At 52.2% G+C, this 27,187-nt stretch overlaps 7 protein-coding genes across 7 annotated transcripts; 2 read left to right on the top strand and 5 right to left on the bottom strand.

Annotated features, from left to right (window-relative positions):
- Positions 1 to 2,650: 2,650 nt before the first annotated feature.
- On the bottom strand, positions 2,651 to 3,610 carry NCS54_01132200 (Hypothetical protein; the record flags this gene model as incomplete). Its single annotated transcript, XM_053156602.1, has 1 exon — positions 2,651 to 3,610. The coding sequence occupies one exon, from the start codon at positions 3,608 to 3,610 to the stop codon at positions 2,651 to 2,653; it is 960 nt and encodes a 319-aa protein (XP_053012577.1).
- A 2,476-nt stretch (positions 3,611 to 6,086) lies between these two features.
- On the top strand, positions 6,087 to 7,464 carry NCS54_01132100 (Hypothetical protein; the record flags this gene model as incomplete). Its single annotated transcript, XM_053156601.1, has 3 exons — positions 6,087 to 6,113; positions 6,172 to 6,529; positions 6,734 to 7,464. 3 exons carry the CDS (start codon positions 6,087 to 6,089, stop codon positions 7,462 to 7,464), a joined length of 1,116 nt encoding a protein of 371 aa, XP_053012576.1.
- Positions 7,465 to 12,685: 5,221 nt separating this feature from the next.
- NCS54_01132000 (Leucine--tRNA ligase) lies at positions 12,686 to 15,608 on the bottom strand (the record flags this gene model as incomplete). The annotated part of the gene is made up of 2 exons (XM_053156600.1): positions 12,686 to 15,052; positions 15,105 to 15,608. The coding sequence occupies 2 exons, from the start codon at positions 15,606 to 15,608 to the stop codon at positions 12,686 to 12,688; spliced, it is 2,871 nt and encodes a 956-aa protein (XP_053012575.1).
- Positions 15,609 to 16,282: 674 nt separating this feature from the next.
- NCS54_01131900 (Methylenetetrahydrofolate reductase) lies at positions 16,283 to 18,307 on the top strand (the record flags this gene model as incomplete). Its single annotated transcript, XM_053156599.1, has 1 exon — positions 16,283 to 18,307. The coding sequence occupies one exon, from the start codon at positions 16,283 to 16,285 to the stop codon at positions 18,305 to 18,307; it is 2,025 nt and encodes a 674-aa protein (XP_053012574.1).
- A 671-nt stretch (positions 18,308 to 18,978) lies between these two features.
- Positions 18,979 to 20,208, bottom strand: NCS54_01131800 (Hypothetical protein; the record flags this gene model as incomplete). Its single annotated transcript, XM_053156598.1, has 3 exons — positions 18,979 to 19,724; positions 19,815 to 19,991; positions 20,103 to 20,208. 3 exons carry the CDS (start codon positions 20,206 to 20,208, stop codon positions 18,979 to 18,981), a joined length of 1,029 nt encoding a protein of 342 aa, XP_053012573.1.
- Positions 20,209 to 21,828: 1,620 nt separating this feature from the next.
- Positions 21,829 to 22,945, bottom strand: NCS54_01131700 (Hypothetical protein; the record flags this gene model as incomplete). The annotated part of the gene is made up of 4 exons (XM_053156597.1): positions 21,829 to 21,904; positions 21,965 to 22,426; positions 22,483 to 22,701; positions 22,767 to 22,945. The coding sequence occupies 4 exons, from the start codon at positions 22,943 to 22,945 to the stop codon at positions 21,829 to 21,831; spliced, it is 936 nt and encodes a 311-aa protein (XP_053012572.1).
- A 1,133-nt stretch (positions 22,946 to 24,078) lies between these two features.
- On the bottom strand, positions 24,079 to 26,704 carry NCS54_01131600 (CTP synthase; the record flags this gene model as incomplete). The annotated part of the gene is made up of 13 exons (XM_053156596.1): positions 24,079 to 24,674; positions 24,772 to 24,933; positions 25,003 to 25,318; positions 25,367 to 25,445; positions 25,496 to 25,608; positions 25,663 to 25,670; positions 25,722 to 25,870; positions 25,929 to 26,018; positions 26,091 to 26,097; positions 26,159 to 26,209; positions 26,263 to 26,284; positions 26,399 to 26,445; positions 26,656 to 26,704. 13 exons carry the CDS (start codon positions 26,702 to 26,704, stop codon positions 24,079 to 24,081), a joined length of 1,689 nt encoding a protein of 562 aa, XP_053012571.1.
- Between the last annotated feature and the right edge of the window lie 483 nt (positions 26,705 to 27,187).

Below are 27,187 nucleotides of genomic sequence, written 5' to 3'. Positions count from 1 at the left end.
ATAGTGATGGGGATGAAACTGAAATCTCCGAGGCCAACAACCTCCCGAGAGTGTATCAACATTGCGAACTTGGTGGCGGTTCCAAAAGAAGCCATCGGCCACAATAACAAAGAACACGGTTCTTGGCACATGCCGGCATTAAAACCCAATACCGAAAAACATCATAGTCCCCGAGGACAGAAGTCTCCCAAGGGTAGATCCACATGCGCTGAAAGTAGGCATGGTCGTAGACGGGACCGAGAATCTGCTCCGTCGCCTGGTATGGATCCTTGACGATCGCATCAATGAACTCCTTCTGATGGACTCCTTCTTCTTGTCAACCTTGTCGACATCCAGGGTCATGATACCGTTGTTGTTCTGGCTCATGAACTGAAAGAGACCAGGTCCGTGCTCAGGGAGATACCCAGACTCGACGAGGGAGGTGAGGAGCAGTCGAATGTGGTGTTTTGATGCCTTCAGGTATTGATAACTGTGTTGTTCGCTGCTGGGACCGACTTGGATGCTTCTGCAAAGCTCATGAGATGTTTGACTTTTGCGGTCTTCTGGCTCAGTTATCCTATCGAGGGCCGGGCTTCAACTATAACAAAGAACACATTATCAACACATCATAGCATCATATCCCAATGCTAACACAGCGAAGTTGTTTGATTGTTGCGTTGAGGGACAGGTATGAGGGCTATGCTGTCTCGTTAACTGTGCTTCTCTCGGCCAGTTGCCTTGACATGCCCTTTGGGTGGCGAATGAGTTCAAGCAACTCCCAGTTGTTGTTGGGTTATCCTTCCGGGAAGGAGTCATGGGATGCACCCTATGAAGCTATTCATCCCCATGTAGAGGAAAGGTAAGGCAGCAAAGCTCAAAGGAAGAGAAACCTTTCACAGGCTACCTGCTCAAAGAAGGGGGAGCCCGTTAAAGGTGAATGGATCGCTGTGGATGCGGCAAGATGAGAGTAGCAAGGACCATGTGCTTCCTGCTCGGCCTTAGCAGCATCGACACTAACCTCGTTGTTAGCTACTTCAGCATCTCGCTTCGGCGACGGCGCTAGGATCGTGTACTTGGTGTGCGATGGACGCCCGCACACACGCGTGCAATCAGCCGCCATGGTTGTCTGGCGAAACGACACCCGAACCTCCATCGGATGCGAGCTAGATGGACCCTATCACCTCATGTCCTCTCGGAGCATGGAATCTCGTCGCTGCACCTTCTCCGGGCTCCAATTCTCCGACAACGAGTCTTCGGTCAATGAGATGGCACTGGGTGGAGGTTGTTCGGCTCGAGGCCAGACTTGGGCTTGGCTGATCATCCAGGGCTCTCCCTGATGCGCTCTTCTAGCCGATGCCAGAATCGATCCGCCTAGAGGTACAAAGTCTTGAGGTATGTGGCTCCCTTCGGAAAGTGCTATAGCCTGGCGGACTGAGGCTCGCGCATTCGCAAGGATGCTGGCGTGGTGGTCGTCAATGCCATGACGAAACACGGACCAAGGAGTCGTCTTCGGATGCGAGTCTTTGGCAGGTGTGGCTCCCAAGACCTGAGCAAGGCCTCGAAGAGTTGGGATTTAAGGCGAAGATATGCATTGTGCGGGTGGAAGGCGAGTGTTGGGAGAGGTAGCTCATTGCCGGCGAGGTTGGTCGAGTCGTGATGCATTGGGAACACAGGCACCTGTCAGTGTATCACGCACTCAACTCTTGCTATGATGCGCAAGTTGAAGATTTTATGATGATATGCGTAGCCTAAGGCATGCGCAGAATATACCTTGCCTAAATCTACTCTCTCGAGGTTCAGATGGGATGGGATGAGATGGGATGCGTGCGCGGATATTAATGATTTCAAGCACCATGGTAACTCCTAGGCGATTCATGCCATATACCCTACGGTCAATTATATAAGTATCAAAGTGATTTTTTAAATTTAAATTTATTTTTTATTAGAAATCCGCCTTCTTAGTAGCACCATTGCTTAGTTCTCAAAAAATTCCAGGGCTTGGTCTCTCTCCTTTGTCCAAGCCCCTTACACCGAGGACACCCATATCAGTGACTTTACTTTATACCTGATCAAAAGGTTGTTCTTCAAAGTAGAATGGTAATCGTGTTATTCTAGCAAGTTGATCGGGGGCTTAATGGGCGTTGAAGTAGCCAGGAAGTTATCATGAGAGCCATGATGTGGGAAGTCTGGCGCCACGCCCTGCGGAACTCTTGCTTGAATCTATCGGATAGCTTGCCGTCCTTTGAATCTTTTCTGTATCGAAATGGATATCTGTCTGACCGGGCAAATTGGATCATGTTCCGCGAGCCCATCGACTTATCTCTGCACCTAAGAATAGCCTCTAAACTAGCTTCTTGTAAGACTTCACATGGCAAAGGAAGAAGATTGTTTGTTGAAATGTTTGATCTGATTATAATCTATCACTATACTAGTCTTGTAGATTGTCTTTCCATCCTGTATTTACGCCCGTTCAACGAACGATGTGGGAATCTCTTATGAAAGTGTCAAATTCCCATTTTCCTAAAACGCCAGCCAATAACAAAATCTAAACAGTCTTCATCATTCGTTATTGCTTTTTTGTTCGCCCCGTTGTCCAAAGTATACCCAAATTTATAAAACACGCGACGTGAAGCGATGAAAAGTCAAACGAATGAATCAAAGTAGAGTACACCTAGTAGTGCACGTTGGCTAACCGCTGGACCCAGCCGGCTTGTTGCTGAGGCACAAAGTCGGGGATCTTGGCGTCGGGTTCGCTCATCATGGCCATCGTGAGCCACTGGACGTAGTCCTCGAAGCCAGTGGTGCTGCCCGTGATGCGGACCTTCTTGACACCGCGGACGCCCTCAAACTTGCGGAGGTTGCGGTAGCCGACGCCGAGGAACATGGCCTGGACGACGTCGATGGAGAGTTCGTCGAGCCCGCTGAATGCTTCTGTCACGGCGTCGGCCTCGTAGGGGAGGTCAACGTCCAGGCGGACCTGGGTGTGGAAGCGGCGGATGCGGGGGATGATGGAAGACTCCTTGACGGGGCCGTACCAGGCGCGCAGGCGGGGGAATGAGGTGAGGAGTGTCGGGTGGGCGAGGAAGGTATTTGAGCCGTAGAGGAGGTCGGTGGCCTCGTCGTGGATCTGGCGGTTGGTGCGGAGGAGAGAGGCGTGCACCTTGGAATCGGGACCGGGGCGACAGCACTTTGTGTAGGGTGTTGTGCGGAGGAGCTGGTCGTAGATTTCTAGGCGGATCTCGACGGGGAGATCGAGGAAGCCAGTCCGGTGGGGTTGTTCTGAGGGTTGTTGCTGAATTGTGGCAGCCATGATGGTGGTTGTGGTGTTGGTGTAGGTGGTGATGGTTGATGTGGATATTGATCCGACTAGTGGGCTTTCCCCAGACTTATGAACAAGTTGGAAAAGTTGGATTGATGGTGATGATGATGAAAGATAGCACGTGCAGCTTTTGGCGTGATGCTGATCTTGGGAGCTGAATGTCGATCCTTGGAGGATGGTAGATGTTGAGTGCTTGTCAATTGGTTGGAATGCAATGCCCAAGCAAGAGATGGATTGTAGATTTGCAACAGATTGTTGATGAGATACAAGATGGGGAAGAAGTGAGATTTCAGGGCGGGAGGCTCGCTTCATATACAAAATCAAGATTGACTCTTTTGTATGAGTCTACTGTACTGTGCCAGACCTGTCGACCGGACACGCCCTCTCCGAGAAATGGACGAGGTTCGATAGCGACCAACAGGGACTAGGGTGAGTCAAACGAGTCGAGTCGAGTGGCCAGGGATCGGGACGGGACGGTACATGATCATGATACCTACACGTTCATCAAAAGACAAGGGTGTACCGAGCTAGAGGATTGGCTCCTCAAGGTTGATCCCATTGCCAACATGCAGTGGCTGACGGAACGGTGTCTCACCGAGCGTCAGTCGCACACCCTCAAGACGCTATCAAGAATAGCACTGCGACCTGGTTGAAAGCTGAAGTCTTTCAAAGGCTGGCTGGAATGACAGATTTGGTACTGTACACAACCTACGCCCGTTTTGCCCGTTAACCTTTGAGCGGCGCGTAAAGACGCCCATCCCCGGTGTCAGATAAGCTGACTCGTGGTGGGTTGTCGTGCGACAGTGGATGATTGGGTCGATCAGTAAAAGAGATAAAGGGCCGTAGAAGAAAAAAAAAACATGATGGAAACAATAGCAAATGCTGCCCTGAATTGCGCAACATGGGTGGATATCCGCCATGAGGGGCGTGTACGATCATGACCTGTTTCTTAAAACCCTGGGGCCTGGAACTGACGATGCCGAATGCCGGGCCCTGGGTCAAGGGGAATAGAACGGGCTGTTTTTGCTATCTCTGTGATCCATTAATTGCCCAGAACAGCAGTGTGGATATCGACAACTCTGTTTGTTAGACACGCCAGTGATACGGGTCAGGCTGTGAGTGTCGGTAGCCGCCTAGCTGCGCTGCGCTTCCTGCATGGATGGTTGCATCTCGCAGTCATGCTGCAGCCATATCTGTCTGCTGCAACCGCACACACACACACGCAACAAGGTGAGGTGAGGTAGCCTGCGTAAGGTGACAAGTACCGTCCCGGTGCCGAGCAAAGGCCGTCCCGGAACGGCCGCCAGGGGCAGGCCAGGCCCAGCCAGCCCAGCCCAGCCCTGTCGATGAAGGCATACCCACTCTCTTCTGACAGGGTGTGCTATCGGGCTGGCTCCCCTTGACCCAAGCTCTAATCTAGCCTCCGTCTCCCGTTGGGCGCCGACAGGTGAAGCAGACACAAGTGAGGTGAGGTGAAAGGTTAGGTGTGTCGGTGAAGAATTAAATCATGCTGTTTCTGTTAATTGACGATTAATCCATGGGCGATGAAACCTGGTTCTGCCTGTCCATCGTCATGACGTTGAAAAAAAGGGGGTCCCGCCTTCAACGGAGGCCCAAGGCCGTGTGGCATCAAAACAAACGTATCGCGCGAGCTCGTATCCTGATTCTATTCCCATCAGCCTCTCTCTCGGTCTGTTCCCGTGATTCTATTCCAAGTTGACGTGTATCATTGATTTTGAGACGTGGGGCGGAGATAGCTCGGACACAGCACGGCATGGCGATACCGGCAGAAACCCTTTTTAAAGAGTCACATCCGTTCCAGAAACGAAAGCAAAAAAGTCCACTTCGGATCCGAGTATCATCAGTCTCTTTTTCAGTGTGAAAGTGAAACGGAGACGAACCAGAAAAGAAAATAACCCGTGACGGTCGCCAGTTCGTCCGGCCTGTTCCGATGCTGCGAGCCCCCCACTCTTTTTCCCTGGTCCCCTTTTGCTTCTGGCGTGCTTTTGTCGTGGCTGGCCTGATCGAACTTGCGGCTCTGAGCACACCGCTGGCGACCGGCGACAAGCTTCAAGGTGAAGGAATTTCGAAGGGTCTGAGCAGATTGGAAAGGGGCGTGTAAGTCAGAACAGGGATCCACAGCGGTGAGGGTATACCGAACAACGACAGGGCGCCTCGGACAATTCCCGTGGTGTGCATTTTCGTCCTTGTCTATGCTTTTGCTTGTTCGGTTTATTAGCCTGGGTCCTAGCAAATATTTTGTTCCAGAAGCCATGGATTCGAATTTTGATACCCGTGTCTTGTTCTAGTCGAAATCACATCGGGCTCGAGCTGACCGGATCTTTCCCGTATGGCTGCCCAGCTGTATTATCCCATCGCGAAGGCTGAGATTGAAGGTAGAATGTCCATTTGTTGCGTCTGCATCATTTCTCGCTTCGCACAGGCGTGGTAGATCTTGTATCACCACTTTCCTGCTCTACCCGATCTTTTATGCATCATGACAACACATTCAATTTATTGATGCTTTCACGACGTCAAAAGCATGTGCAACAAACACGCAATATCCAAGATTTGGCAAAACAGCCCCCCTTCGATTCGACAGGGCCCACCTGATCGATCGGCAGGTTCTGATTGGACCATGCAGCCACAGCTCGGCACCTGCGCCAGCCACAGCTGCAGGCACTTTCCGGGCTTCTGGCAGGTCAGCCTCAAGGCCCTAACTTCCACTTCCCGCGGCGGCGCCACGTCGAGTTTTGCCCCTTTACCGTAAGGGGAAAGGCGGCTAGCGATGGCGCAAGGGAAGGGGGAAAATAAGGTACGTACCGCGATTGCATCAGCTGCGGCGTCCAGCACATGAGCTCTCCTTTAACCAGTCACACGATCTTCCACGAGCAACATCATCACCACCACCAACGACTCAACGTCGCCGTTTCTCCTTCTCTCCGCTCTTTCAATTCCTCTCTTTGTATCTTTATCTGGTCTTTTCCGGTCTCCGCCTTTCTTTCCACTCTCTTACCCCGGTCTCTCATAGCGTCTCTACCCCCCGTAGAAAGCAAACAATAAAACAAGACCAGACCATGGCCGACGGGTTACTCACCTTTCTCTCGGGCGTCTTCGGCTGGGTCTACTTCCTCGCCTGGAGCGCCTCCTTCTATCCCCAGGCCTTGCTCAACTGGCGTCGACGCTCCACCAGCGGCACCACTGTCGACTTTCCCTTCATCAACGTGCTCGGTGAGTGCCCAACCGCGCGCCCGTCTACCATCCCATCCCACGCGCCCTCTGCTTCTTATCCTTCCCCCCCCATGGCATGATTGTCATCTCACGCCCCCCGGCCCGCGGCTCTGTTGCCCTGCCGCCCCGGCACCCTGGGCCCGATCACCGCCACGTTCATGACCCCCGTTGGTCTCTTAACCAGGGGATCCTCACCCAGCTCAGCTCTGCAACCCCTCCGACGTCGCTTCAAGTTTGCTGACCACGATGATTCTGTCACAGGCTTCCTCGCGTACTTTGTGTCCAACCTGGCCTTCTACTACTCCCCTGAGATCCGTGCCCAGTATGCTGCCCGCCACCGCGGCCTCGAGCCCACCGTCCAGTTCAACGACATCACGTTTGCTCTCCACGCTCTGATCCTGTCAATCATCACCGTCTCCCAGTACCTGTTCTCCTCCCTGTGGAACTTTACCCCAAGCCCCGGGAATCGCCCCAGCCGCTTCATCCTTGGGGTAGCCGCCGGTTGTATCACAGGGGTCGTCCTGACGTGTGTCATTGTTACCGCCTCGCCTGGAAACGATGCTCTCTACGATTGGGTCACCTTGGATATTGTGTATGCCATCGGCTATGTCAAGCTTATCGTGACTTTGATCAAGTACACGCCCCAGATTGTCGCCAACTACAACAACCAGAGCACCGAGGGCTGGAGCATCTCGCAGATCCTACTCGATCTGACGGGTGGCGTCCTGAGCGTCAGCCAGCAGGCCATTGACAGCTACCAGCAGCGTGACTGGAGCGGCATCACGGGCAACCCGGTCAAGTTTGCGCTCGGCAACATCAGCATGATCTACGACAGCATCTTCATCACCCAGCACTACGTGTTATATCGCAACAAGCCCCATCATGCGCATGCGGAAGGCGAGAGGTTACTGGATGACGAGGAGCGGAGGGTGTAGTAAACTTCTCTGATTCGATCATTTAACTGTGATAGAAGATGCCGTTTACTCGGATGTGTTGTCAGACATACCCAACCATTATTTAACCTGTCATTTGAGCGTTTGGATACCCTCCAATAAGATTTACATACATGGATGTATCAGTTACAACGGCAACCTGGAAAGCGGTGGCGCACAGGCGGTATCTAGATTTGGGCGGTATAGCAATCAAGTTTTAGCAAATGAATTAATCGTATCTAATGCCAAGACGCGTAATTCCGCAGCTGAATTGCTTCAGCTTGCCTCTTGTGCCTGGCTGAGCCAGTTTCGTTTGATGGTGTTGTACTTGGTCAGCCAATAGCAAGACAAGGGCTTACACCCTCCTAGCGCATGTAACTTGTCAATTCCCATGGCAGGCCTCATGCCAATTGGCAATGGCTATTCTCATGCTGATCCCCATGTTTTCGGTCACAATATTGATGTTGGGGTAAGCTGTCATCAAGGCGAGGTCATGAGGCTGTCCTCATTGGGAAGGTAATTTGATCTAGAAGAAGCTGAATGTCATGCCTGTCAATATCCAGCCTCTTCCTTCGCTAGCTAATGTTTTGTTTGTTTGAGGGGAGCCTCCATATGACGTATCACTCGGACATGACCGTCATGGTGGTAAGTCGCTTATCTCGTAATAGAAGGCCTCGTATACAACTCACTAACCACTTTCTTACCCTATCAGACGTCTTCCCCAAGTTCCCTCACAATATCCCCAGACGAAAGAATGTGCCCGCTTACCTGGTACAACAATACAGTCAAGGAGGTGTCGCTGACAAGCTGCAAGGGTTGTATAGATCAGGTGCCTCGCCGGTGCGATCTCTCAAAGGGCATGTCGTGACTTTTCTCGCCGAGCTCATGGAGCCTTTTTGACCAAGCCACCAGGACTCGCAGCATGCAATTCGTGGAATTTGGTATCCTAAACTTACAGTTTAACTTATGCACGGGATGAAGCTTCTTTCATCGAGTGCCCGCCGATGTTCTCTCACAAGCCCTCCACAAAAAGGAAGCAAGTCCAAACCCTGGGGTCGAACCAGGACCAGCCACCGCCGAACGGCCTACTTGACATAGTCACGCAGGTGATACTAAGCTATGCTACCGATTATACCAGTTTGGATTTTTGTTATATGGTGAGTAGATGTTGTATTATATATGGGCTTTTCACTGAATTTTACACGCACATCGACTCTGCCAATTGTCAAAACCTGGTGGATCTCTTGACCCTTGTCACGACTTCCTAGTTGGCTGTCTATTTATAGCCACAAATCTCTTTGCGGGATAACGAATCAAGAGCCTTGAAATATAAGCTAGCAAGGGTTCATAGACCCACCAGGTTTTGCCAATTTGTAGATGCCTTTTGCAGGTTATCAATTGCGAGGTTTTGAATGCGATAATTAAAAAAAAAAACTGACATTACATGTTGTTTATGTACTGAACTTTTATTATTTACTTAATCTTGTGGTTTCCCTAGTCGCTTTTTCGTCTACTGTCGGTTCAAATGTCTCTAGAAATGACAGCCTAGACATATGCGTGCGAGGAATTGAACCACATGAACAAAGACAAGGATGACGGGATCTTGACTCCTCTAGTGGGTATGATCGTGCGTGCTAGAGCGCGTTTGTGAAAGATGTGATATGGAGTGAGAGGTGAATGGTTGTCAAACAATGCTTCTCGATACGATAGTCAATTATTCCCAGCATAGTCTATATTCACGTTGAAAATGGTCACAGAGGCGGTCTCTTCTACTGGCAAGAGAACAAGGCCAACTAAACACACAAAATAGATTCGAACTAAATGCTAATATATGGCTATTTCAGCAACCAGATTGTCCGTCTGTGCCGTAGATCTTTCCTCTCCAGAACCATTGCGCTGCAAACGCATTCACGGACTGGTGTAGAGCTGTTGCAAAACTCGAGCTAGCCCCAGGGAGGAATCTTGTTCCTCGCCTCTGCCTGTCCCCAAGTTCAAGAACAACTCCAGACCCCGTCACCCCAGGAGTGAAATGACTCGTCAGTCTGGTAGAGAAAGGCACCGAGGAATAAAGAAGACATATGTGGTAACGCCTGATCAATATCAAGCATTCACATCGCCACTGTCCAGATTGCTGTATGCAAACAGCTATCCGGTCAAGTTTGTTCCCCGTTGTTGTACCTCGTTCTTGTCCAGTCGACCTCTCAAATCCTGTCCGTAGAGGAGCGTGGAATCGCCTCACCTCATGCGTGTGCCTGTCGTCAACCCTCCGTTGCATTCGCAAGCTTTCAAACAGGTTTCGGTCCCATATCCTCCCCTCTTCAAAACACATTCTCCTCTTCAAGGCATATTCCCTTCTCCAAGACACATCCTTCTTTTCAAGAAACATCCCTCTCTCCAAGGAGCAATCCCCTTTCTTCCATCTCCACCCGTCATTTCTTCAACCTAGCTGTAACTCCTTGCAGAAAAAGTACGAGAAGAGCAAAATCGCCGTCCGTCGCAATCCGATCTGATCGAAGAAGAGTACCCGATACTCTTCTGCCGCATTCAGAGTTCGTTGCTGTCGCAGCTCTCATAATCCTGAGTGGCTGAATTGCAAAGTGCTAGAGGCACCATGGCCGTCGAGATGCCGTCCAGCCCGCGTCCAAAACACACAAAGATGGCATTGCGGTTTATGGATGTCCAATCCGTGATATACCCACAGCCACAACCACAACCACAACGACGAGAAAGAAACATGGGATTTCTCGAGGACGAGATAGACAAGCCCTGACAAAAAAGCCAGGACCCAAGACCGACATCGCAGTCCTGCAACACGCCCCGTGATTGAGCGCATCACTCGAACATTTCACAATTCCAGATGACAGAAAGTTTGGATCCCTAAGTATAAGGATCCAAAAACACCATCATATGAAATTTGCAAAATTTGCGATACGCCGGTTTTCATCGGGCTGCCGTGCTGCCTCAGCGCTCCATCTGATCATCCCCAGGGGTGTCTCGCTGGTGGAACACCAGGGAATTCTGATCAGGTAGGTGGAGAAAAGGGGTTTGCTTGCCCATTTGCACATGGCCAGCTGTGGCCGTTTCCTCCATGCCTCTTCGTCTCCGGTACTGCCTCGCCAGGGGATTAAGGTCGAAACTTGTCGACCCTCCCCTCATCTAACGGCAGTCCGTAGCCTCACCCAGGTCAATCCCCAGTATCCAACCCGAGCCAGTCCCTAGTCTCCAGCTCAGGCCAGTTCCCGGTTTCCAGTCCGGGTCAGTTCCCGGTTCTTAATCTGGACCAATCCCCCTTGTCTCTTCCGTCGCCAACGGTCCAAAGAAGATGAGGCTCCATAAAGCCTCGCTCAAAGGATCCCCTCACCACTTTCAACGTGTGTTCGACATGCCTGATGCTTCGGCCCAAGGAACGAAACTGAGAAGTTGTCTCAGTCCTGGTCCCAGGACGCTGTCAACCTCCATAGGTTGTCCGTTGATGAATGGTCGTCCGTCGATGGTCGTCCAAGCAAATCAACTTCCTGGAAAAGCCCAACACATGGGCAATCACCTTTCCATACGCAGACTCCTCCCACCGGCTCCCCCAATGCATCAGACGCCAAAAATGGTCAATCCAGACCGTCAAGCCAAGAACGTAGTCGAAAAGTCAAGCAAGAGCTCCTCATCCCTTCTGGCAGATCCTAGATTGCCCCTGAAGCCAAGGGCTAAAGATGCCTAGTTCGATTGCCATTATAAGGATTGCCGTTATGTACAGCAATCCTTTATACAAAAATCGTGTAGATTGCGTTGTGTTGCCCCCGGGTTTGTGTGTCCTGATCGCAGTTCCAATGTGATGAATCCAAGAACTGTAGATGTGTCGATCGAAAGAGCCCCAGGAAAATGCCATCGCAAAAAAACGATTTTGTTTGTGAGAGCGGGATGAGATGCTGTTGATGTGCTAGACTGTAAACGACCCGTAAAGGGGCTCACAGCATGCGATATGTGGTGTCAAAGGGGTGGGTTGTAGATGCCAGGTTGTAAATATGCTGATCCCACTCTCCGTTGTTCTGGGAGGATGCATGATACTGACTGAGATCTGTCGGTTTGGTCTGAAGTGTTGACGAAAGCCTGTCGATTCGGTCTGAAAGGATGGATGTCAAACGAATGTGATATGATGGGCAGTATAAGGCCGACCGGTCGTATGCTGTAATTAAAGAGTGGATAATGATAATGAACGAAGCCCTATCCAAGGGTAAATCAAATAAAAAAAAGTGTCCAAAAGTAATGAATGCAGTAGTACCAAGCGAGTGTGAGTAGCTTGAGAAGATGCCAAGTAATGAATGTATGTTCGTAATGTGTATAATGAGACGAGACCCATCAGAGAGGGATTCCCACTAGCCTATATACCGCGTTTTCATCGAGGACACATTGCCATTAATGTCTTCCTTTACGTCCGGAGTCGGTGTAACAAAGGTGTAGCCCCGGGGTGAGGTCGTCGAGAGTTCCGGCGTATCGTGAAAACACCATTGTGCTTTGTTGAAGAGCGGGATTATCTCGGGATTTACTCACCGTAGAGACAGCAAGAGGTAAAGAATGATCGCGAATGAGCTGAACAAGAGCTTAACTTACCAACACATGCGGTTAGGGACCAACTGTTAGTGTATGAGACTCAACCGTTTAACCTCTCCATACATGATCAAAAGGGGAAGAAAACTTGGAGAGCAGCCGAAAGTCTAGCACGCTGAAGTCCGTGTGGCGGAGATTACTCATTCAGCAAGAACGTCGCCGTTTCATCCCACAAGGTCTTGCGGAGTTCATTACATGGCCGAGAGAGAGGCCGTATGGTTTCTTCATCGGGGTTTTTAGAAGCTTCGAGTGTGGCAGTGCAAATATAAAGCAGCCAGATTGCCGAAACTGTGTTTGGGTACGAAAAAGGAACTTGTCGATGGCGAATCTGGCCTCATCCTCAGATTCAAGCATATCCATGACAGGCATATCATGCCCGCTCAGGGGCCAAACACCATGATGCCCCTCTCCGAAGACCGGATGAGGGGTATCATGGTCAAGCTCGACCCCCGGCATCGCCATGCCAAAGTATGGCCACCGAGAACTATAAATGCTTGGTAATATCAAACTTCAATATGCCATCACAGGTCGGAGGTACCACATGTTTAGAGTCGGGTATCTCCTCATGTCTATTGTCATCTAGGTAGTCTAGTCATCACAATATACTAATACATGGCTGATGGGATTACTTCCCCAGCACAAAATTGATGGTTTTGCCGCCCCTCACAGGAATGGCCCTCTTCGCGGAACGCAGGTCATACGGTCCTTTGGAGAAGCGCGCGGTTCCCTCGTCAGTCGCGAGAATCTCCTTCACCATCCAGTCGCGAAGCGCGTCACCAGAGAGATCGACTGGCGGTGGAGGGATCTTTACCACTCCACGCACCTTGCCATTGACCTGGACAGCACATTCCTGCACCCGTGGCCGTACGAGCTCAGCCAGAGAAGAGTCTGGTACAGGGAAAGTAGTTGAGCGGAACATGGAGGTGGTCGCGGAGGGATGAAGAGTAGCCCAACATTCTTCGGCAAAGGCCGGGGTGATGGGCGCCATCATGGAGATGATTGCCTCGGCGGCCTCGCGTCTGATAATTGGGCTGGCCGTTGAATTCTCGACAAGGCTGTTGGTGAGGATCATAAGATCCGAGACGATAGTGTTGAGAGAGTAAACCTCCTCATATGACGTCGTGACCGAAGCAATGGTGCGCTGCACCTCACGCCAGATGGCTGCCTCAGCATCCCATTGCGCAAGCTCCTTTGCAGACAACGATCCAAGACGTCCGTGCTTGTCGGTCAAGTATTCTTGAGACATTGTGTCGGAGACGGGCTCAGCAGCGATGGACACGATCTGATCGTGTAATCGCTGGAGCCAACGAGTGACACCCGAGATCTTGGCCTCATCCCAGTTGAGGATGTCCCCAACTGGCGCCTGGAAAAGCATGTGTGCTCGGGTAGCATCAGCGCCGTATTGAGAGATAAAGCCAACAGGGTCCACGCCGTTGTGCTTGGACTTGGACATCTTCTCATACGATATGGTGGCCAGCTGCCCAGAAGAGACCACCTTGGGCTGGGTTGGGTCTGATAGGTCGACCTCATCAGGTTTGAGGAAGCGACCATTTGCAGGATCGATATAAGTCTTGCCGTGGACCATACCTTGCGTGATCAGACGCTTGAATGGCTCGGCAGTGTGGGACGTCTCGTCGGAGTACTGGGGGAGAAGTGGCGTAGAGGCGAGGAACTTGTAGATGAAGCGGGCGTACAACAGATGAAGAATGGCATGCTCAATACCGCCGATGTATGTATCAACGGGAAGAGTCTTGCCAGCTTCGGGAGACAATAGCTGCTCTTCATTGTGAGGGTCTGTGAAGCGGGCGTAGTACCAGCTCGAGTCGACAAACGTGTCCATGGTGTCTGTGTCTCTCCGAGCAGGTCCGTCACACTTGGGACAGGTCGTGTTGACAAACTCGGGAGTAGCCTCCAAAGGATTTCCACTGCGGAACGAAGCCCAGTCAACTTCAGGTAGTTCCACAGGAAGCTGCTCGTCAGGAACAGCCACAGGGCCACACGAGTCACAGTGAACAATGGGGATTGGCGTACCCCAGTAGCGCTGGCGACTGATGAGCCAATCTCGCAGACGCCATTTCTCAACGGTTTTTGCAAGCTCTGCTCCTTCGAGCAGCTTGATGATTTCCTCCCCAGCAGCAACGGAATGCTTCCCCTTGAAAGAGCCGCTATGCTCTGTCATGATTCCATGGTCGACAAAGGGCTCGTTCTTCATGGCCGTGGTCGTCTCATCCTCCGAGGCACAGAGGACTTGACGGACAGGCTGATCATAATGATGCTCTTTCCAGAAGGCATGATCTCGCAGGTCATGGCCAGGGACGCCCATAACAGCACCCTCGCCGTAGTCGCCCAAGACATAGGGCGCCACGTAGACTGGAAGCGAGACTTTGGTGGCATCCGGAGTATCCTCATGGTAGGCAAGCGGGTTAATAGCCCGCACATGAGGCAACAGATAACCGACCTTGGAGTCTGGGGGCAGTCCAGGTATAGTGTCGAGGAAGGCCTGTAGCTCGGGGTCTGCCTTCGAGAGCTGAGCTACAATCGGGTGGCTAGCTGCAAGAGCTATGTACTGCACGCCAAACAGAGTATCGGGGCGAGTCGTAAAGACTTCGATAGCAGCATGGATATCATGACCCATGGCCAACACGGGGAACTTGACAGAAGCGCCCATCGATTTACCCAACCAGTTCTTTTGCTGAGCCAGAACTCGTTCCGGCCAAGCGTTTTCTTTGGCTAGGGCATCCAACTCCTCGAGGAGAGCTTCACGGAACTCGGATATGCGGAAGAACCACTGCTTGAGTTGTCTCTTCTCGACCTTGGCACCAGATCTCCATGAGCAGCGATTGGCATCCACCTGCTCATTCGCCAGCACAGTCTTATCGACAGGGTCCCAATTGACCTCGGCTTCGGCCTGGTAGGCAAGTCCTCGTTCGTATAGCATTAGGAAGAGCTTCTGGGTGTGCTTGTAGAACTTGGGGTCGCAAGTTGCCAGCTCCTAATAATTGTCAGTCTGACATTGGCTATCCGGCATGACGGACCAAACGTACGCGATCCCAGTCCCAGCTTCCATTCATGAGCTCCAATTGCTCCTTCATCTTAGCCATATTGCTTGTTGTCCAAGTCCCCGGAGCAATGCCTCGTTCGAGGGCGGCATTCTCAGCAGGCAGGCCGAAAGCATCCCAGCCCATTGGTAGCATCACCTTATCACCCTTCAACGTTCGAAATCGAGCGACGACATCGGCAATGGTGTATACGCGCAGGTGACCTAGGTGGAGTGTTCCGGAGGGGTACGGGAACATGGGCAAGACATAGTGCTTGTCCTTGACTTGAGCAGCATCCTCAGCCTTTTTGGATTCCTCCCATCTCTTTCGCCACTTCTCGTCCAAGGTAGTGAGATCGACAGCGTACCATCGTCGCGAGACTGTCCCAAGAGTTGTCGTCTGAAGTGTCGTTAAACGCGGCCGGGTGGCGCTCCGGATAGAGTTCGATATAGCTGGCAAAGCGCGCCGAGCCGCAGCGCAGCTCATGAGCCTTCCGTGCAGCAACGGCATTGGAGCGTCGGCATGATGCGAGGGGGCATCAATGGGAGGGAGAAGCCGGTCAGTGTAGGACCTTACACTGGTAGAGTTGAACTGAGCAAGGGAAGAGAGGATATCAACCACGCGATCGTCCAGTGCAAAAAATCAGAGCTCGGGCCATGCCGGTACTTGGGTCACAGTATCCAATGGGCGCAAATGGGCCCTGCATGATACCCGGACCCAGGTACCGCGCTGGACGGGAATCGGTGCGTCATGGCTCTTTCCCGGGCAAGCGCCAAACCCAGAACGGACGCTGAAAGCCGACAGCGACAACCCAGGCCGTGCTTTCCAGTTCTGAACCCCGCTATCAGAGATGCCCCGCCAAACAAAACTCGTCCATCCCATCCCATCCCATCCCCCTCCAAATGAAAACCGAGCCAGAGGAAGTCAGCCTTCTTGTTTCCCGAGATATCCCCTTTGGACTGAGGCTCTTGTCGGAGGAGAAGCCATACGATTTCAGATAAGAGAGGTTCGGATTCTCCTTCCTCGATCCCCGCACTAGCCTTTGAACTTCGTCAAGGCTTTGACTCGAACAAAACGGCCCCCGCCGACGATATCCGCCCAACTGCAGCACCGACGTCCGACATCATACCCAACTCGAAGCCTCAAAGACGCCGTCTACGATAGCAGTAGCTTTTACCGTCGCAATGGACAGGATCACGGACCGCATCGCCGCTCTGCCGGCTGATGGCAGCTACTTCTCTCTCGAGTTCTTCCCTCCCAAGACCGCCATGGGTTTCTCCAACCTTCGAGACCGTCTTCATCGTATGGAGCGAGCCCTGCGACCACTTTTCGTTAACGTAACTTGGGGCGCCGGCGGCAGCACCTCTCAGAAGTCGCTGGAGCTGGCTGAGTTATGTCAGAGGGAGCTCGGGCTTACAACATGTCTGCACTTGACATGCACCAATATGAGCAGGAAGCTCATCGACAAGGCGCTGGAGGATGCAAAGGCATTGGGAATCAGGAACATCTTGGCTCTACGGGGAGACCCTCCTCGAAGGGAAGAGTATCGCGATCCAGACGATTCGGAGGATGACGGTGGCCAGGACTTCAATTGGGCGGCAGACTTGGTCAAGTACATCCGCAAGACCCATGGCGATTACTTCTGTATCGGTGTTGCAGCATATCCCGAGGGACACGCAGAGGAGAGTCACCCCTTGGGTCAGAGCTTGGAGCATGATCTTCCTTACCTTGTCCAAAAGGTTGAAGCCGGCGCCGATTTTATCATGACCCAGCTTTTCTTCGATATCAAGGCCTACGAGCACTTCGAGAACACCCTCCGCGACCACCCCAGCGGTGCCTTCAAGACCTTGCCTATTATCCCTGGTCTCATGCCGATTCAGAGCTACCAGATGATCAAGCGCACAACGAAACTAAGCCACGCCCAAATTCCCGATGATATCCTTGACCGTCTTAATGCCGTCAAGGGAGATGATGAACGGGTCAAGATGGTTGGTGTGGACATTGTTAGTGAGCTCGTGGAGAAGGTCAAGGATATCAAGAGCAAGACGCCAGGTCCCAAGGGCTTCCACTTTTACACGCTCAATCTTGAAAAGGCCGTGTCCTTTATCCTCGAGCGAACAAATCTCATCCCTGAGCCTCCGGAGGACGAGGAAGCGCTTGTGGTGGACGAAGCTATTCCCATCCCCGCCCTCCTGGTCAACGGCAGCTCCAACCTACGCTCTGGAAGCCACTCTCGTTCTCGGGCCTCGAGACGACACTCATCAGTCGGCTCAGATCCTCACAACCGAGTCATTGTGGGTGACCGACCGGCCACACACCCCGAGTGGGAGGCCACTGGACAAGAGGCCGGCGTGCGCGCCGAAGCCATCAACACCCGCGCCAACACCTTGGCCATCTCGGAGGGCGAAGGCGTTCTAGGCCGTGAGGCTACGTGGGATGACTTCCCCAACGGTCGTTTCGGTGACGCCCGTTCTCCAGCTTACGGTGAGATTGACGGTTACGGCGTAAGCCTCCACATGTCCATCACGCAGGCAGTCAAGCTCTGGGGCCACCCCAAGACACGGCAGGATATCAACGACCTCTTCGTCAAGCACATTCAGGGTCAGCTTTCAGCCATTCCCTGGAGCGAAGAGGAGCTGCTCGCAGAGAGTTCAACGATCCAGCCCCATCTCCTGCGGCTTAACCAAAAGGGCTGGTGGACTGTCGCCTCGCAGCCTGCCGTCAATGGCCTCCGGTCCAGCGATGGCACATTTGGCTGGGGCCCACCCAATGGCTTCGTGTTCCAGAAGTCATTTGTTGAGTTCTTCATCCCCGCTTCTGAATGGAGCGTGCTCAAGGAGAAGCTCAACTCATCAGAGCTATGCGACTCGGTTTGCTTCTACGCCGGCAACGCAAAGGGAGACTTTGTGTCGTCGGACAATGGCGGTCACGTGGACGGGTCCTCGGGGACGGGACCGAGCACCAACGCGGTGACCTGGGGCGTGTTCCCGGGCAAGGAGATCATCACGCCGACGATTATCGAGGAGGTGAGTTTCCGAGCTTGGTGCGAGGAGGCGTTTGGCATCTGGGGGGAGTGGGCCAAGGTGTACGGACGGGGATCGGACAGCGAGAAGCTCCTGAGCGGCATCAAGGACGAGTACTGGCTAGTTAACCTGATTCATCACGACTTTGTGGAGAAGGATGCTCTATGGCAGGTCCTTTCTAGTTGATCGGTGAGCGGGGTTGTAGCACAAGGTTACACGTCTAGTAATGCAAAACAGTATAAAGTACACAGTCTGTCGTACATCAGTGGCTTTGTGAGGATTGTGTCATGTCACGTCAAGACTGGATTCGTTTACTGTGTATTGATTGAGGTTGATTAGCTAGCTAATTCCCATACACGCCCCGTGAGTTTTTCATTCCCATGGCCTTCCACAGTCAATCATTGATAGGTCGTGAGGAGAAGACGTTGATAAAATCGCCCAAGAAATAAAAGAACCGCGCTCGCACTTTGTAGACCTCGTGAAAGATCCTGGTATATAAACCGTTTCCATGAGAAAAAATGAGACGTAGAAGACGAATGAATGAAGAAGGACTACTTTGTATGTCCTTTGTTGGGTATCTGCGAAAAGGGGGCGAGTTGGCCATGTCGCAGAAGTGAAAGGGCATCATCGTTTGTTGAGATGCCGAAAGCGAAATGTCGAAATAGCCATGGTGTTTTGTTTTGCCAAGAATTAATACGGTACGCGGGGCTGTTGTTCTTTCTCCGGGGGGGTTACTGTATAATACAGTTGTCGTGACTCGATCTGAATGATGCGTGTTGTCGATACTCGAAAGGAGTATGCGAAACAGATTTGACCACTCAGATCATTTAGTGTGGTTCAGATGAAAGGAAAGAGATCTAGATCTCTCCTTCACCGTCGTCATAGTTCATGTAGTGCAGATCATCGTGGTTCATGAAGCTGCTGTTGTTGTTGGAGAAGCTGTTGAGCTCAGGCCAAGGCGTGGTAGCACCCATGAAGCTCATGCCAGAACCATGGTTAGTCATGAATCCGCGGGGCTGCTGAGGCTGGGGCTTGCGCTCGACATCGCCAAAGAGGGACTGGGGACGAATGGTGTTGGGAGGAGGGGGAGGATGAGTGAGAACCGGGGCCGCGATGGGTGCGACAACGGGAGCGGGCATCTCTTCGGGGGACGACCCGCTGCTCAGGGGCTGCTGCTGTGCGGCTTCGGCGATGGTAGCGGCGGCCTTGACGGCAGCAGAGCGGGAGGGCGTCGTTCCACGGGCAGGACCACGTCCGGTAGTCTTGGCGCGCTTCGAAGGGGTGACGTCCATCTCGTCAAAGTTGAGCTCGTCATCCTCGCCCTCGTCGTCGGAGAGAGAGCGCTTGATGGGGCTCGAGACGGGGGCGACGGCGACCTTGCGCTTGGCTCCCTTGCCGGAGCGGCTGCCGGGCTGGCTTCGAGACGGGGTAGGCTTTGAGGGCGTACCCGGGGCGAGGTTTGAGCCGACACCGAGGGAGAGGCAGTTGGCCACGTCACCGCCGTCGTTAGCGGTCTGACGGAGGGCTTCAGCGTCCTTCTTGATGGTGCGGAACTGGAACTGGATGCCATCCGCAGTAGACTGGCCAAAGTACTTGGCAATGTCTAAGAGGAAGATGAGTTAGTAAGGAGCCACATGAGTAGTGAGACATGTGTGTAAGGACATGAGAGCAGGGGCTAGAGGAAAAGCCGTACTGTTCTTGTCGATGGCTCCCTGTGTGGCAGGGAGGATGTTCTCGTCGGTGGAAAGTTCCTTGATGTCAAGACTGCGGGCGCGAGCTTCGGAGATGATGCTTGCCTGGGCACGCACGCGACGGAAGCGGTGGTTCAGGGCATGCTCAGTCATGTCGGAGCCGTAGCATGCGACAATTTCTGCGGCACAAGAGAAAACAAAAGGGTCAATCCTCTGAAATGGGCTTTTTCACACAGGGAGGGGGGAATATGGAGATGTGAAGAAGAATATGAGAGAAATGTGTTTCTTACCCTTGTAGTTCCACTTCACCTCGGGGTGCGCTGCGACGATGGCGCGGACCATACGGGCTTGGGCCTCGTAGGTCTTGTAGTTTGCCTTGGAGTTTGCGGGGGCCATGGTGATCTGCCTGGTGATGCTGTTAGCGATGGTTGAGAGATGGTAGTTGCAGGCTCAGCTCTGGCCGGAATGAATGATGTGAGTGGAAGAGAAGGGCTAAAAGATGAGATAGGAAGCACGCGATAGAGGCAAGGAGAAGGTATCGCAGAACCTCAAACGCGAAAACAATACTGACCTCAAAGGGGAATAAGATCGTTGAGAACGCGCGCGGTGTTTGACGAGTTGACGATCTCGTGGGGTGTGAAGGAGAAGAAAAGGTAAAGAGGCGACGCAAGGAAACGAAACTCGACTTGACTAGTGAGAATGAATAGGAGTAAACGTCTATGACGTAGATAGAACAAACGAAATAGAGCTGCCCGAGCTGAACGCCTGTTTAAAAGGTGAATGAGCGTGTGTGGTTTTGTGAAGGAGAGTTATTGTTTCTCGTGTTGTGAATGAAAGCGAGGTTGGAGAATGTGGATGAAGGCTTGCCCTACTTAGGGCAAACCGAAGATGATTCACGGACGATGTAAACGAGAGGGACGAAATAACGAAAATGGTATACTCACCTGAGGAGTTTCAAGACTATACTTGATGGCTTCCGTGAGGCTGGATAGCCGTTAAAGGTCTCGAGTTGCGGCTGGCGGTTCTAGTTGCTGGGCGACGCGGGGTGTGCCTCGAAAAAGCAAACAGCCACAGCGAGAGCAGCCTTGCTGCTGTTTACTAGCAGCGAAATGCCCAGAACTCTAATTAATAACAAAAACTCTATTGGATGTCGTTGTTTATGTCGTGTTGAAGTAAGAAATACTCGATATTGAGAATTGAGGTTGTTTTTGGCTGTTTGAGTCCGTTTGAGTCTGGAGGCGGGACGGGAACACGGGCCACATAGGCCACTTTGGGATGATGACAACAGACGGCGGAAGGAGCGGAAAGAGCCAGACAACGAAAGACAGCTTGAGATGACAGTGTGGTGTTTGGAATGGTTCTCTATATTAGGAGTGCTTCACAAAGACAAGTCAAGCCAGGAGACAACGTCTGGTGGCTGGGAATCTCTTAGCATGAGGTGGTGAGATTTAGATAGTGTGTGACTTTGTGAAGAAACACGAACAGGTCAGGACAGAGATCAACAATAAGACAAAGGGACAGAATGCACAGATTTAAATATTAATTATGCGTGTGATTAATTATATACTTATATGTCTCGCTTCGTGTGTGATGGCGAATGTCTAAACATCTATATCTAGTTCCTGGTGGTAGGTACCCCGCTAACAACAAGTAACGGCGGTCGCGTGTGGTGGTAGTGATACTTTGGCTGGTGCTTGTTTCAGAAACAAGCCAAGACTCGAGAGCCAAGATCAGGATGGAGCCAAGACCCGGCAATCGTTCAAGGATTGCTCCGAATTGTGGAGCTTCAACTTGACCGGAGCAGCCGAGCCGAGTCAAGGCAATGAATTCCTGACCCGGTCCGATGGATGTCACCTCGGCTCCGTCTTCTCATCTCGTCTCGACTCCGGCTCCGATCAGCTCGACTCGACTGTTCTTGAGCCGACGTCCTCAGCGCCGTCTTTGTAACCCTCCAATGCTTGACTCGGCATCAGCACCTCACTCTTGTTCCATCTCTTCCTCATCCTTTCGTCTCCCTTATCGTGGTCGTAAAGGATGGCTGTTCTGACGGCTCGTCACTGTCGCAGCTCTCTCTTGGTATCGCACACCAAAACTACCATCACCATGTCATTACATCGTCTATAATTGATTAGGACCCTGGAGAGGCGCCTACTCGGTCTGCTCCGATTCCATAAACGGCCCCGCGTGTCGCGTCGGAGTGAGGCTCCTGCTGTGGCTCCGCGTCGTCCACTCCTTCATCGGGTGCTCCTTGACTGTCGTCTGCACCTCACGGCTGTTGTACAAGAGGTACTGGAACCCGAGGAAGAAGTCGCACGACGCCTGGAACATGCCAGAGATCTTGAATGACCACGGGATCGCCGTCTTTGCCGTGAAGAACCAGAACAGCTTCATCGTGTCGCCGCCGATCCACGCCGCCAGAACCGACAGTCGCAGGCCAGCTGATGACTTGGATCGGTAGTTGATCAGGATCTGAGGGATGGGAAGCGTCGCCTCTACACCGAGTCCAATACATCCAATGGCGTTTGCGTAAGCACCGTAGAGTCCAGGAATCTGAGAGAGGAGCAACTCGAGAACGAAGAGGGCACCGGCGAAGTACATGATGGCATGCCAGTACCTATTTATCAATTAGTTCCCCAGCACTCATCCGAGGATCCCGGAGCAGACACCAACCTTCTGGGTGATCGCCACTGCCAAAAGTTATAAGGACGCTGAAAGCCAAATAGAGTGTCATCCCCGCCGGCAAATGGGAGGCCGGCCTCTCCGCCCTTGGTGGGCGGGGGCGGGCGGTAGTCGAGCGCAACCTTGAGCAGGACGACTTGGACAATAATCATGAGCAGCGACTGCAGCAGGAGGCTCGTATCGTATTGGGCATGGGGCCAGTAAAAGATCCTGTATATTCCGAGAAGCGCGGGTCAGCCACGTGTCGCGCCGTTGGGGAGAGGGAAAGATCCAACCTCAGCAGGGACGCGACGAGCATGATGAGGGGGATATCCAGGGAGAAGCCCGCGCTCGTCTTGCTCCGGTACATGGAAATGATCTGGTCACTGTAGGACAGGACGGGCGACATGACGATGAAGAAGGGCGCCACCCAGGCAGTCAGCTCCATGAACCAAGCCATGATGTCTTGCTGCATTTCGACGGCGTTTCCTGCAAGGCTAGCAGGCGCAATGGATGTTTATCGATGGGGGGACGGACGGTCAAGGATCGAGGATGGAAGCGGAGGACGCGGACGGAGATAAAAACGACTCAAAACGATAACGACAACCGTCCTCCGGGCCGGAAAGGGCAAGTTTCGTCTAGTTCGATGAAAGGAGTGATGGCCCGAGATGTGCAAGACGAGACGCGGAGAGAGAGACACGGTGAAGAAGAAGCAGAAGAGGGAGAGACAAGAATGGAGATGCAAAAAGGTCCAAAGTTGGCGAGGCGTCGAGGCGGGCGCAGGGGGTAAAGGAGAAGAGCCAGAGATTCTGGAAGAAATTAATACGGGCTGTGGGGCCCGGGCGCTGAATGGATGGAAGGCTAAGCATCTCACACCCTGTAAGCCAAGCTTTCTGCCCGCTGAAACCTTGGGGGTCGAGCCCGCTGAAACTCTCCAGTGTGAGCGCCCCCTTTCAGTGGACGGGCCGGGAGATGATGGGATCGACCCTACGGCACTTGAGCCGCAGCCACTTGAGCACTCATCAATCCAATGGGAATCTCGACAGATTTCCACATTCTCATGCCGTCGATCCGTTCGCTTGGGAATCCTGTTCCCATTCCGGGTTTGATGCTCAGACCGGATTGGTTCATTCCAGCTGAAGACGCGCAGAATGTCATTTTCTCCTTTTTTTCCACAGTTCCATTTTTATCATCAGTTCGTAACGCGCAAGTCGTGGCTTTTAGATGCCCTTTGCTACGATAAGCCCTATACTCGAAAAGCACACCTCTTGACCCCTGTTGTTTTGTCATCATCACGTCGGTAAACGGCGGAAATTGCTGCGGAGCTGATACCGTATCTTTTACAGTGGTTCACTCGGAGAGACAGGGGTCAACTGGCACATGGAACTGGAACTGGTTGAGCCCTTTGTCCAAGACAGTTGACGACAACCACATGTGACTCTTTGCCTATCTTGGACCATCAGTAGATCATGGTTGTTTGTCAACCAACATGTTGACCAAACACACAAACAATTTCTAATTTGCAGTGAAACACTCTCTACACTTTGCAGCTTCCAACAGTCTATCTGGTCCGTAAACTCCAGTTTACCACTAAACCACACCTTCACCCTACTGCCGGCTCTGCTGCTCCTTGGTGATCTCGTCAAGACACCCCGCACTAGCAGCAACGAAACCAAGATATGTCAACGAAGGGCTGACAACTCGAGACGTAAACTCCGGGTGAGCCTGGACGCCGACAAAGAAGGGATGGTCCTTGATCTCAACAACCTCCATCCGCTTCCCCGTCTCATCCTTACCAATGAAGCAAAGTCCCGCCTTCTCAAGCTCATCGATATAATCCGGGTTCACCTCATAACGATGCCTATGCCGCTCACTCATCGTCTCAGCATCACCGTACAAGGCACGGAGCTTGCTCCATCTACTGTCGGGAGTAAAGAGCGTCTTCTTCTCGCCGAGCCGCATCGTACCGCCCATGACTTCCTTGGACGATTCGGGCATGAAGATGACGACGCGGTGCTGGTCAACTGCGTCAAACTCCTCCGAAGTGGCATCCTTGTATCCGCATAGGTTTCTCGCCGCTTCCACGACCGCCAGCTGCATTCCTAGACAGATGCCCAAGAATGGGACCTTGTGCTCGCGGGCCCATTGTGCCGTCTTGATGAGGCCTTCACTGGATCGAACTCCGAATCCTCCTGGGACCAAGACTAGGAAAAGTCAGCAATCAGAACAGTACGAATTTGGTCTTGACTGAAGAATCTCGCAACAGAATCAGTGAGGGACAGAGAGACGCTTGCTACTCACCACCAGCGGCAGCTGTAAGCTGAGACCAAGCCTTGTGATATTTGGGTGAGTCGCCCTCCAACATGGCATCTTCGAGATGGTCTGCGTCGATCCATACGAGGTTGAGTTTCCGGTTGCATCGCATAGCTGAATGCTCCAAGGCCTTGAGCACAGAAAGGTAGCCTAACATGCTCATGGTCAGAAATTCTCACCAAGCTCTACCATCAATAGCGAAAACAAAGAGGGGCTTACTATCAGGCAATGCAGTGTACTTGCCAACCAAGGCAATGTCAACCGGCTCCAGACCTGGCTTGATAGCCACCGTCTTCTTCCACAAAGCCCACAAGTCCGATCCTTGCTTGGCCACAGCTTCGGGGAGAGTCAGCTCATCCAGCATCAATCCCTCAGCAAGACGATCCCGCAGGCCCTGTTCCTCGAGAAGCTGAGGGACTTGGTAGATGGACTCGATATCCCGGACCGTGATGACCTGCTCGTTCTCGACCTGGCAGCTTCGGGCAATCTTGTCGACTGTGGCATGATGGAGGGCACGCTCGCAGCGGCATGCGATCTATATAAGCAATTAGACATGGACTCGACAAGTTGTGTCAATAACTACCAAGTCCGGGATTAAGCCAGCGCTTCGCATCGTCTTTATAGCGTGCTGCGTGGGCTTGGTCTTTTCCTCTCCGTGGATACTAGACGCCATCAGTTCTCGTTCTAGACAACACCCAAGCGGAGTTCTTACATGGGCACATATGACACATGAATGTTGATAAAGTTGCCCCTTCCCACTTTATGTCGAAACTGGGTCAAGGCCTCGACAAAGGGCATGCTCTCAATGTCACCAACTGTGCCGCCCTGTATCTAAGTTAGGGAGACTAGCTAACCAGTAGCAGAAGCATGAGGAGATACCAATTCAACTAGTAGACGGGTTAATAGTGGTACTTGTTTCAAGGGTCATTAGGACATACCAATACAGACGTCGGGCTCTTCACCACTCTCGTCAACCGGAATCTTTGCTACGCGCTCAACCCAGTCCATGATTTCGTTCACAACGTGAGGGACGACCTGAACGGTTCGACCTAGGTAGTCACCTCTTCGCTCGCGCTCAAGAATAGCCCTTGACAAAGGCTCCATGTCAGTACCAAGTTTGAACGGTAGGAGGTAGGTTGACCAACTTGTAGATCTTGCCGGTGGTGATGTTGCTCTCTTTTGTCAGGTTGAGGCCGAGGTAGCGCTCGTAGTTGCCCAGATCGAGATCAGACTCTCTGATTTTAGTCAGTATGTGAAATCAATGGCTGGTGACGGCGAGCCGCATGATGTTGCAGGCGCCAACATACCCTCCATCTACATTGCAGTTCAGTCAGCTTATGAGTCGACGATTCAGATGGCCAGGGACAAGAGTTACCTTTGAGAACGAAACACTCTCCATGTTCAAGTGGTCCTAGGGTTCCAGCGTCTACATCCATGTGAGTTGGCAGTCCTTGTTACACTTTGATTCATGGGCCATACCTTGGTTCAGGTACGGGTCAATCTAGAGGGTCAGTAACTCCAACTAACTCGGATCAAGATCGTCGTATACCTTGATTGCCTATAATCTCTTCCGTCAGCACTTGAGCGTGCACTGTCAGTGATATCGCTCCCATACCGTGACTTTGAGTCCCGCCGTCTTGAGTAGAAGTCCAGAGGAGGAGGCTCAATGGGGTCAGCCAGGAGATAGAACCAAGAGAGCTAGCGTTTTCGTACCGATTATTCCTACAGATATACCATGTCAGCTATATCACGAGATGAGAGGTGAAAAATTCGAGAGAATCCAAAGAACTTGATCTTCCGGCGCAAAGTTCATGATGAGTCGCACGCAATGCGACGGGCTCAGAGGGAGAATAACGAAGATAAAAGACACACCTTTTCCAATGCCACTAATGACACCGCCGCTCACCAGCACGTACTTCATCTTGACGACTCGTTCCAGAGGCCGAATTAACGTGGTAGATGGTGAAATGCTTGTGCCTGCTCTCGGCGTGAACCAGTTGGTGCCCCGCCGATCCGGCGAATGACCAACCCCTGCACAGTATGCGCCCGTCATGCACACGGTACCTTATCGATTCACAACCCAGCTAATTCCCACGTGGTCTGCCTTTAAGCCGCGTCTTTTTCTTTAGCATTGGACGCATTGATTGAGTTCAACTGAGTTGGAGCCAATTACGTTGCTTGCGGGGTGTCTTTCCGCAACTCAAACTGCAAGTTTGCCTTGACACAAGCACCTGAACTCAAGATGTGCCTGATCTCTAGGCGTCTGAGAGAAGATATGAGCAATTATTCTTCGACTTGGGATAATGTTAACAGAGTAGACATTGCCAGTTATAGAAATACAAATATAAGGTAACGCTCATGAAGCCAATGATCACTCTGATAACCCTGATAGAACCCTAGCACT

This window comes from Fusarium falciforme, chromosome 9, assembly GCF_026873545.1.
Source record: "Fusarium falciforme chromosome 9, complete sequence".
In the NCBI taxonomy this organism is placed as follows: domain Eukaryota; kingdom Fungi; phylum Ascomycota; class Sordariomycetes; order Hypocreales; family Nectriaceae; genus Fusarium; species Fusarium falciforme.
Note: the sequence above shows the minus strand (reverse complement) of the source record. Positions and strands in the feature narration are given on the sequence as shown.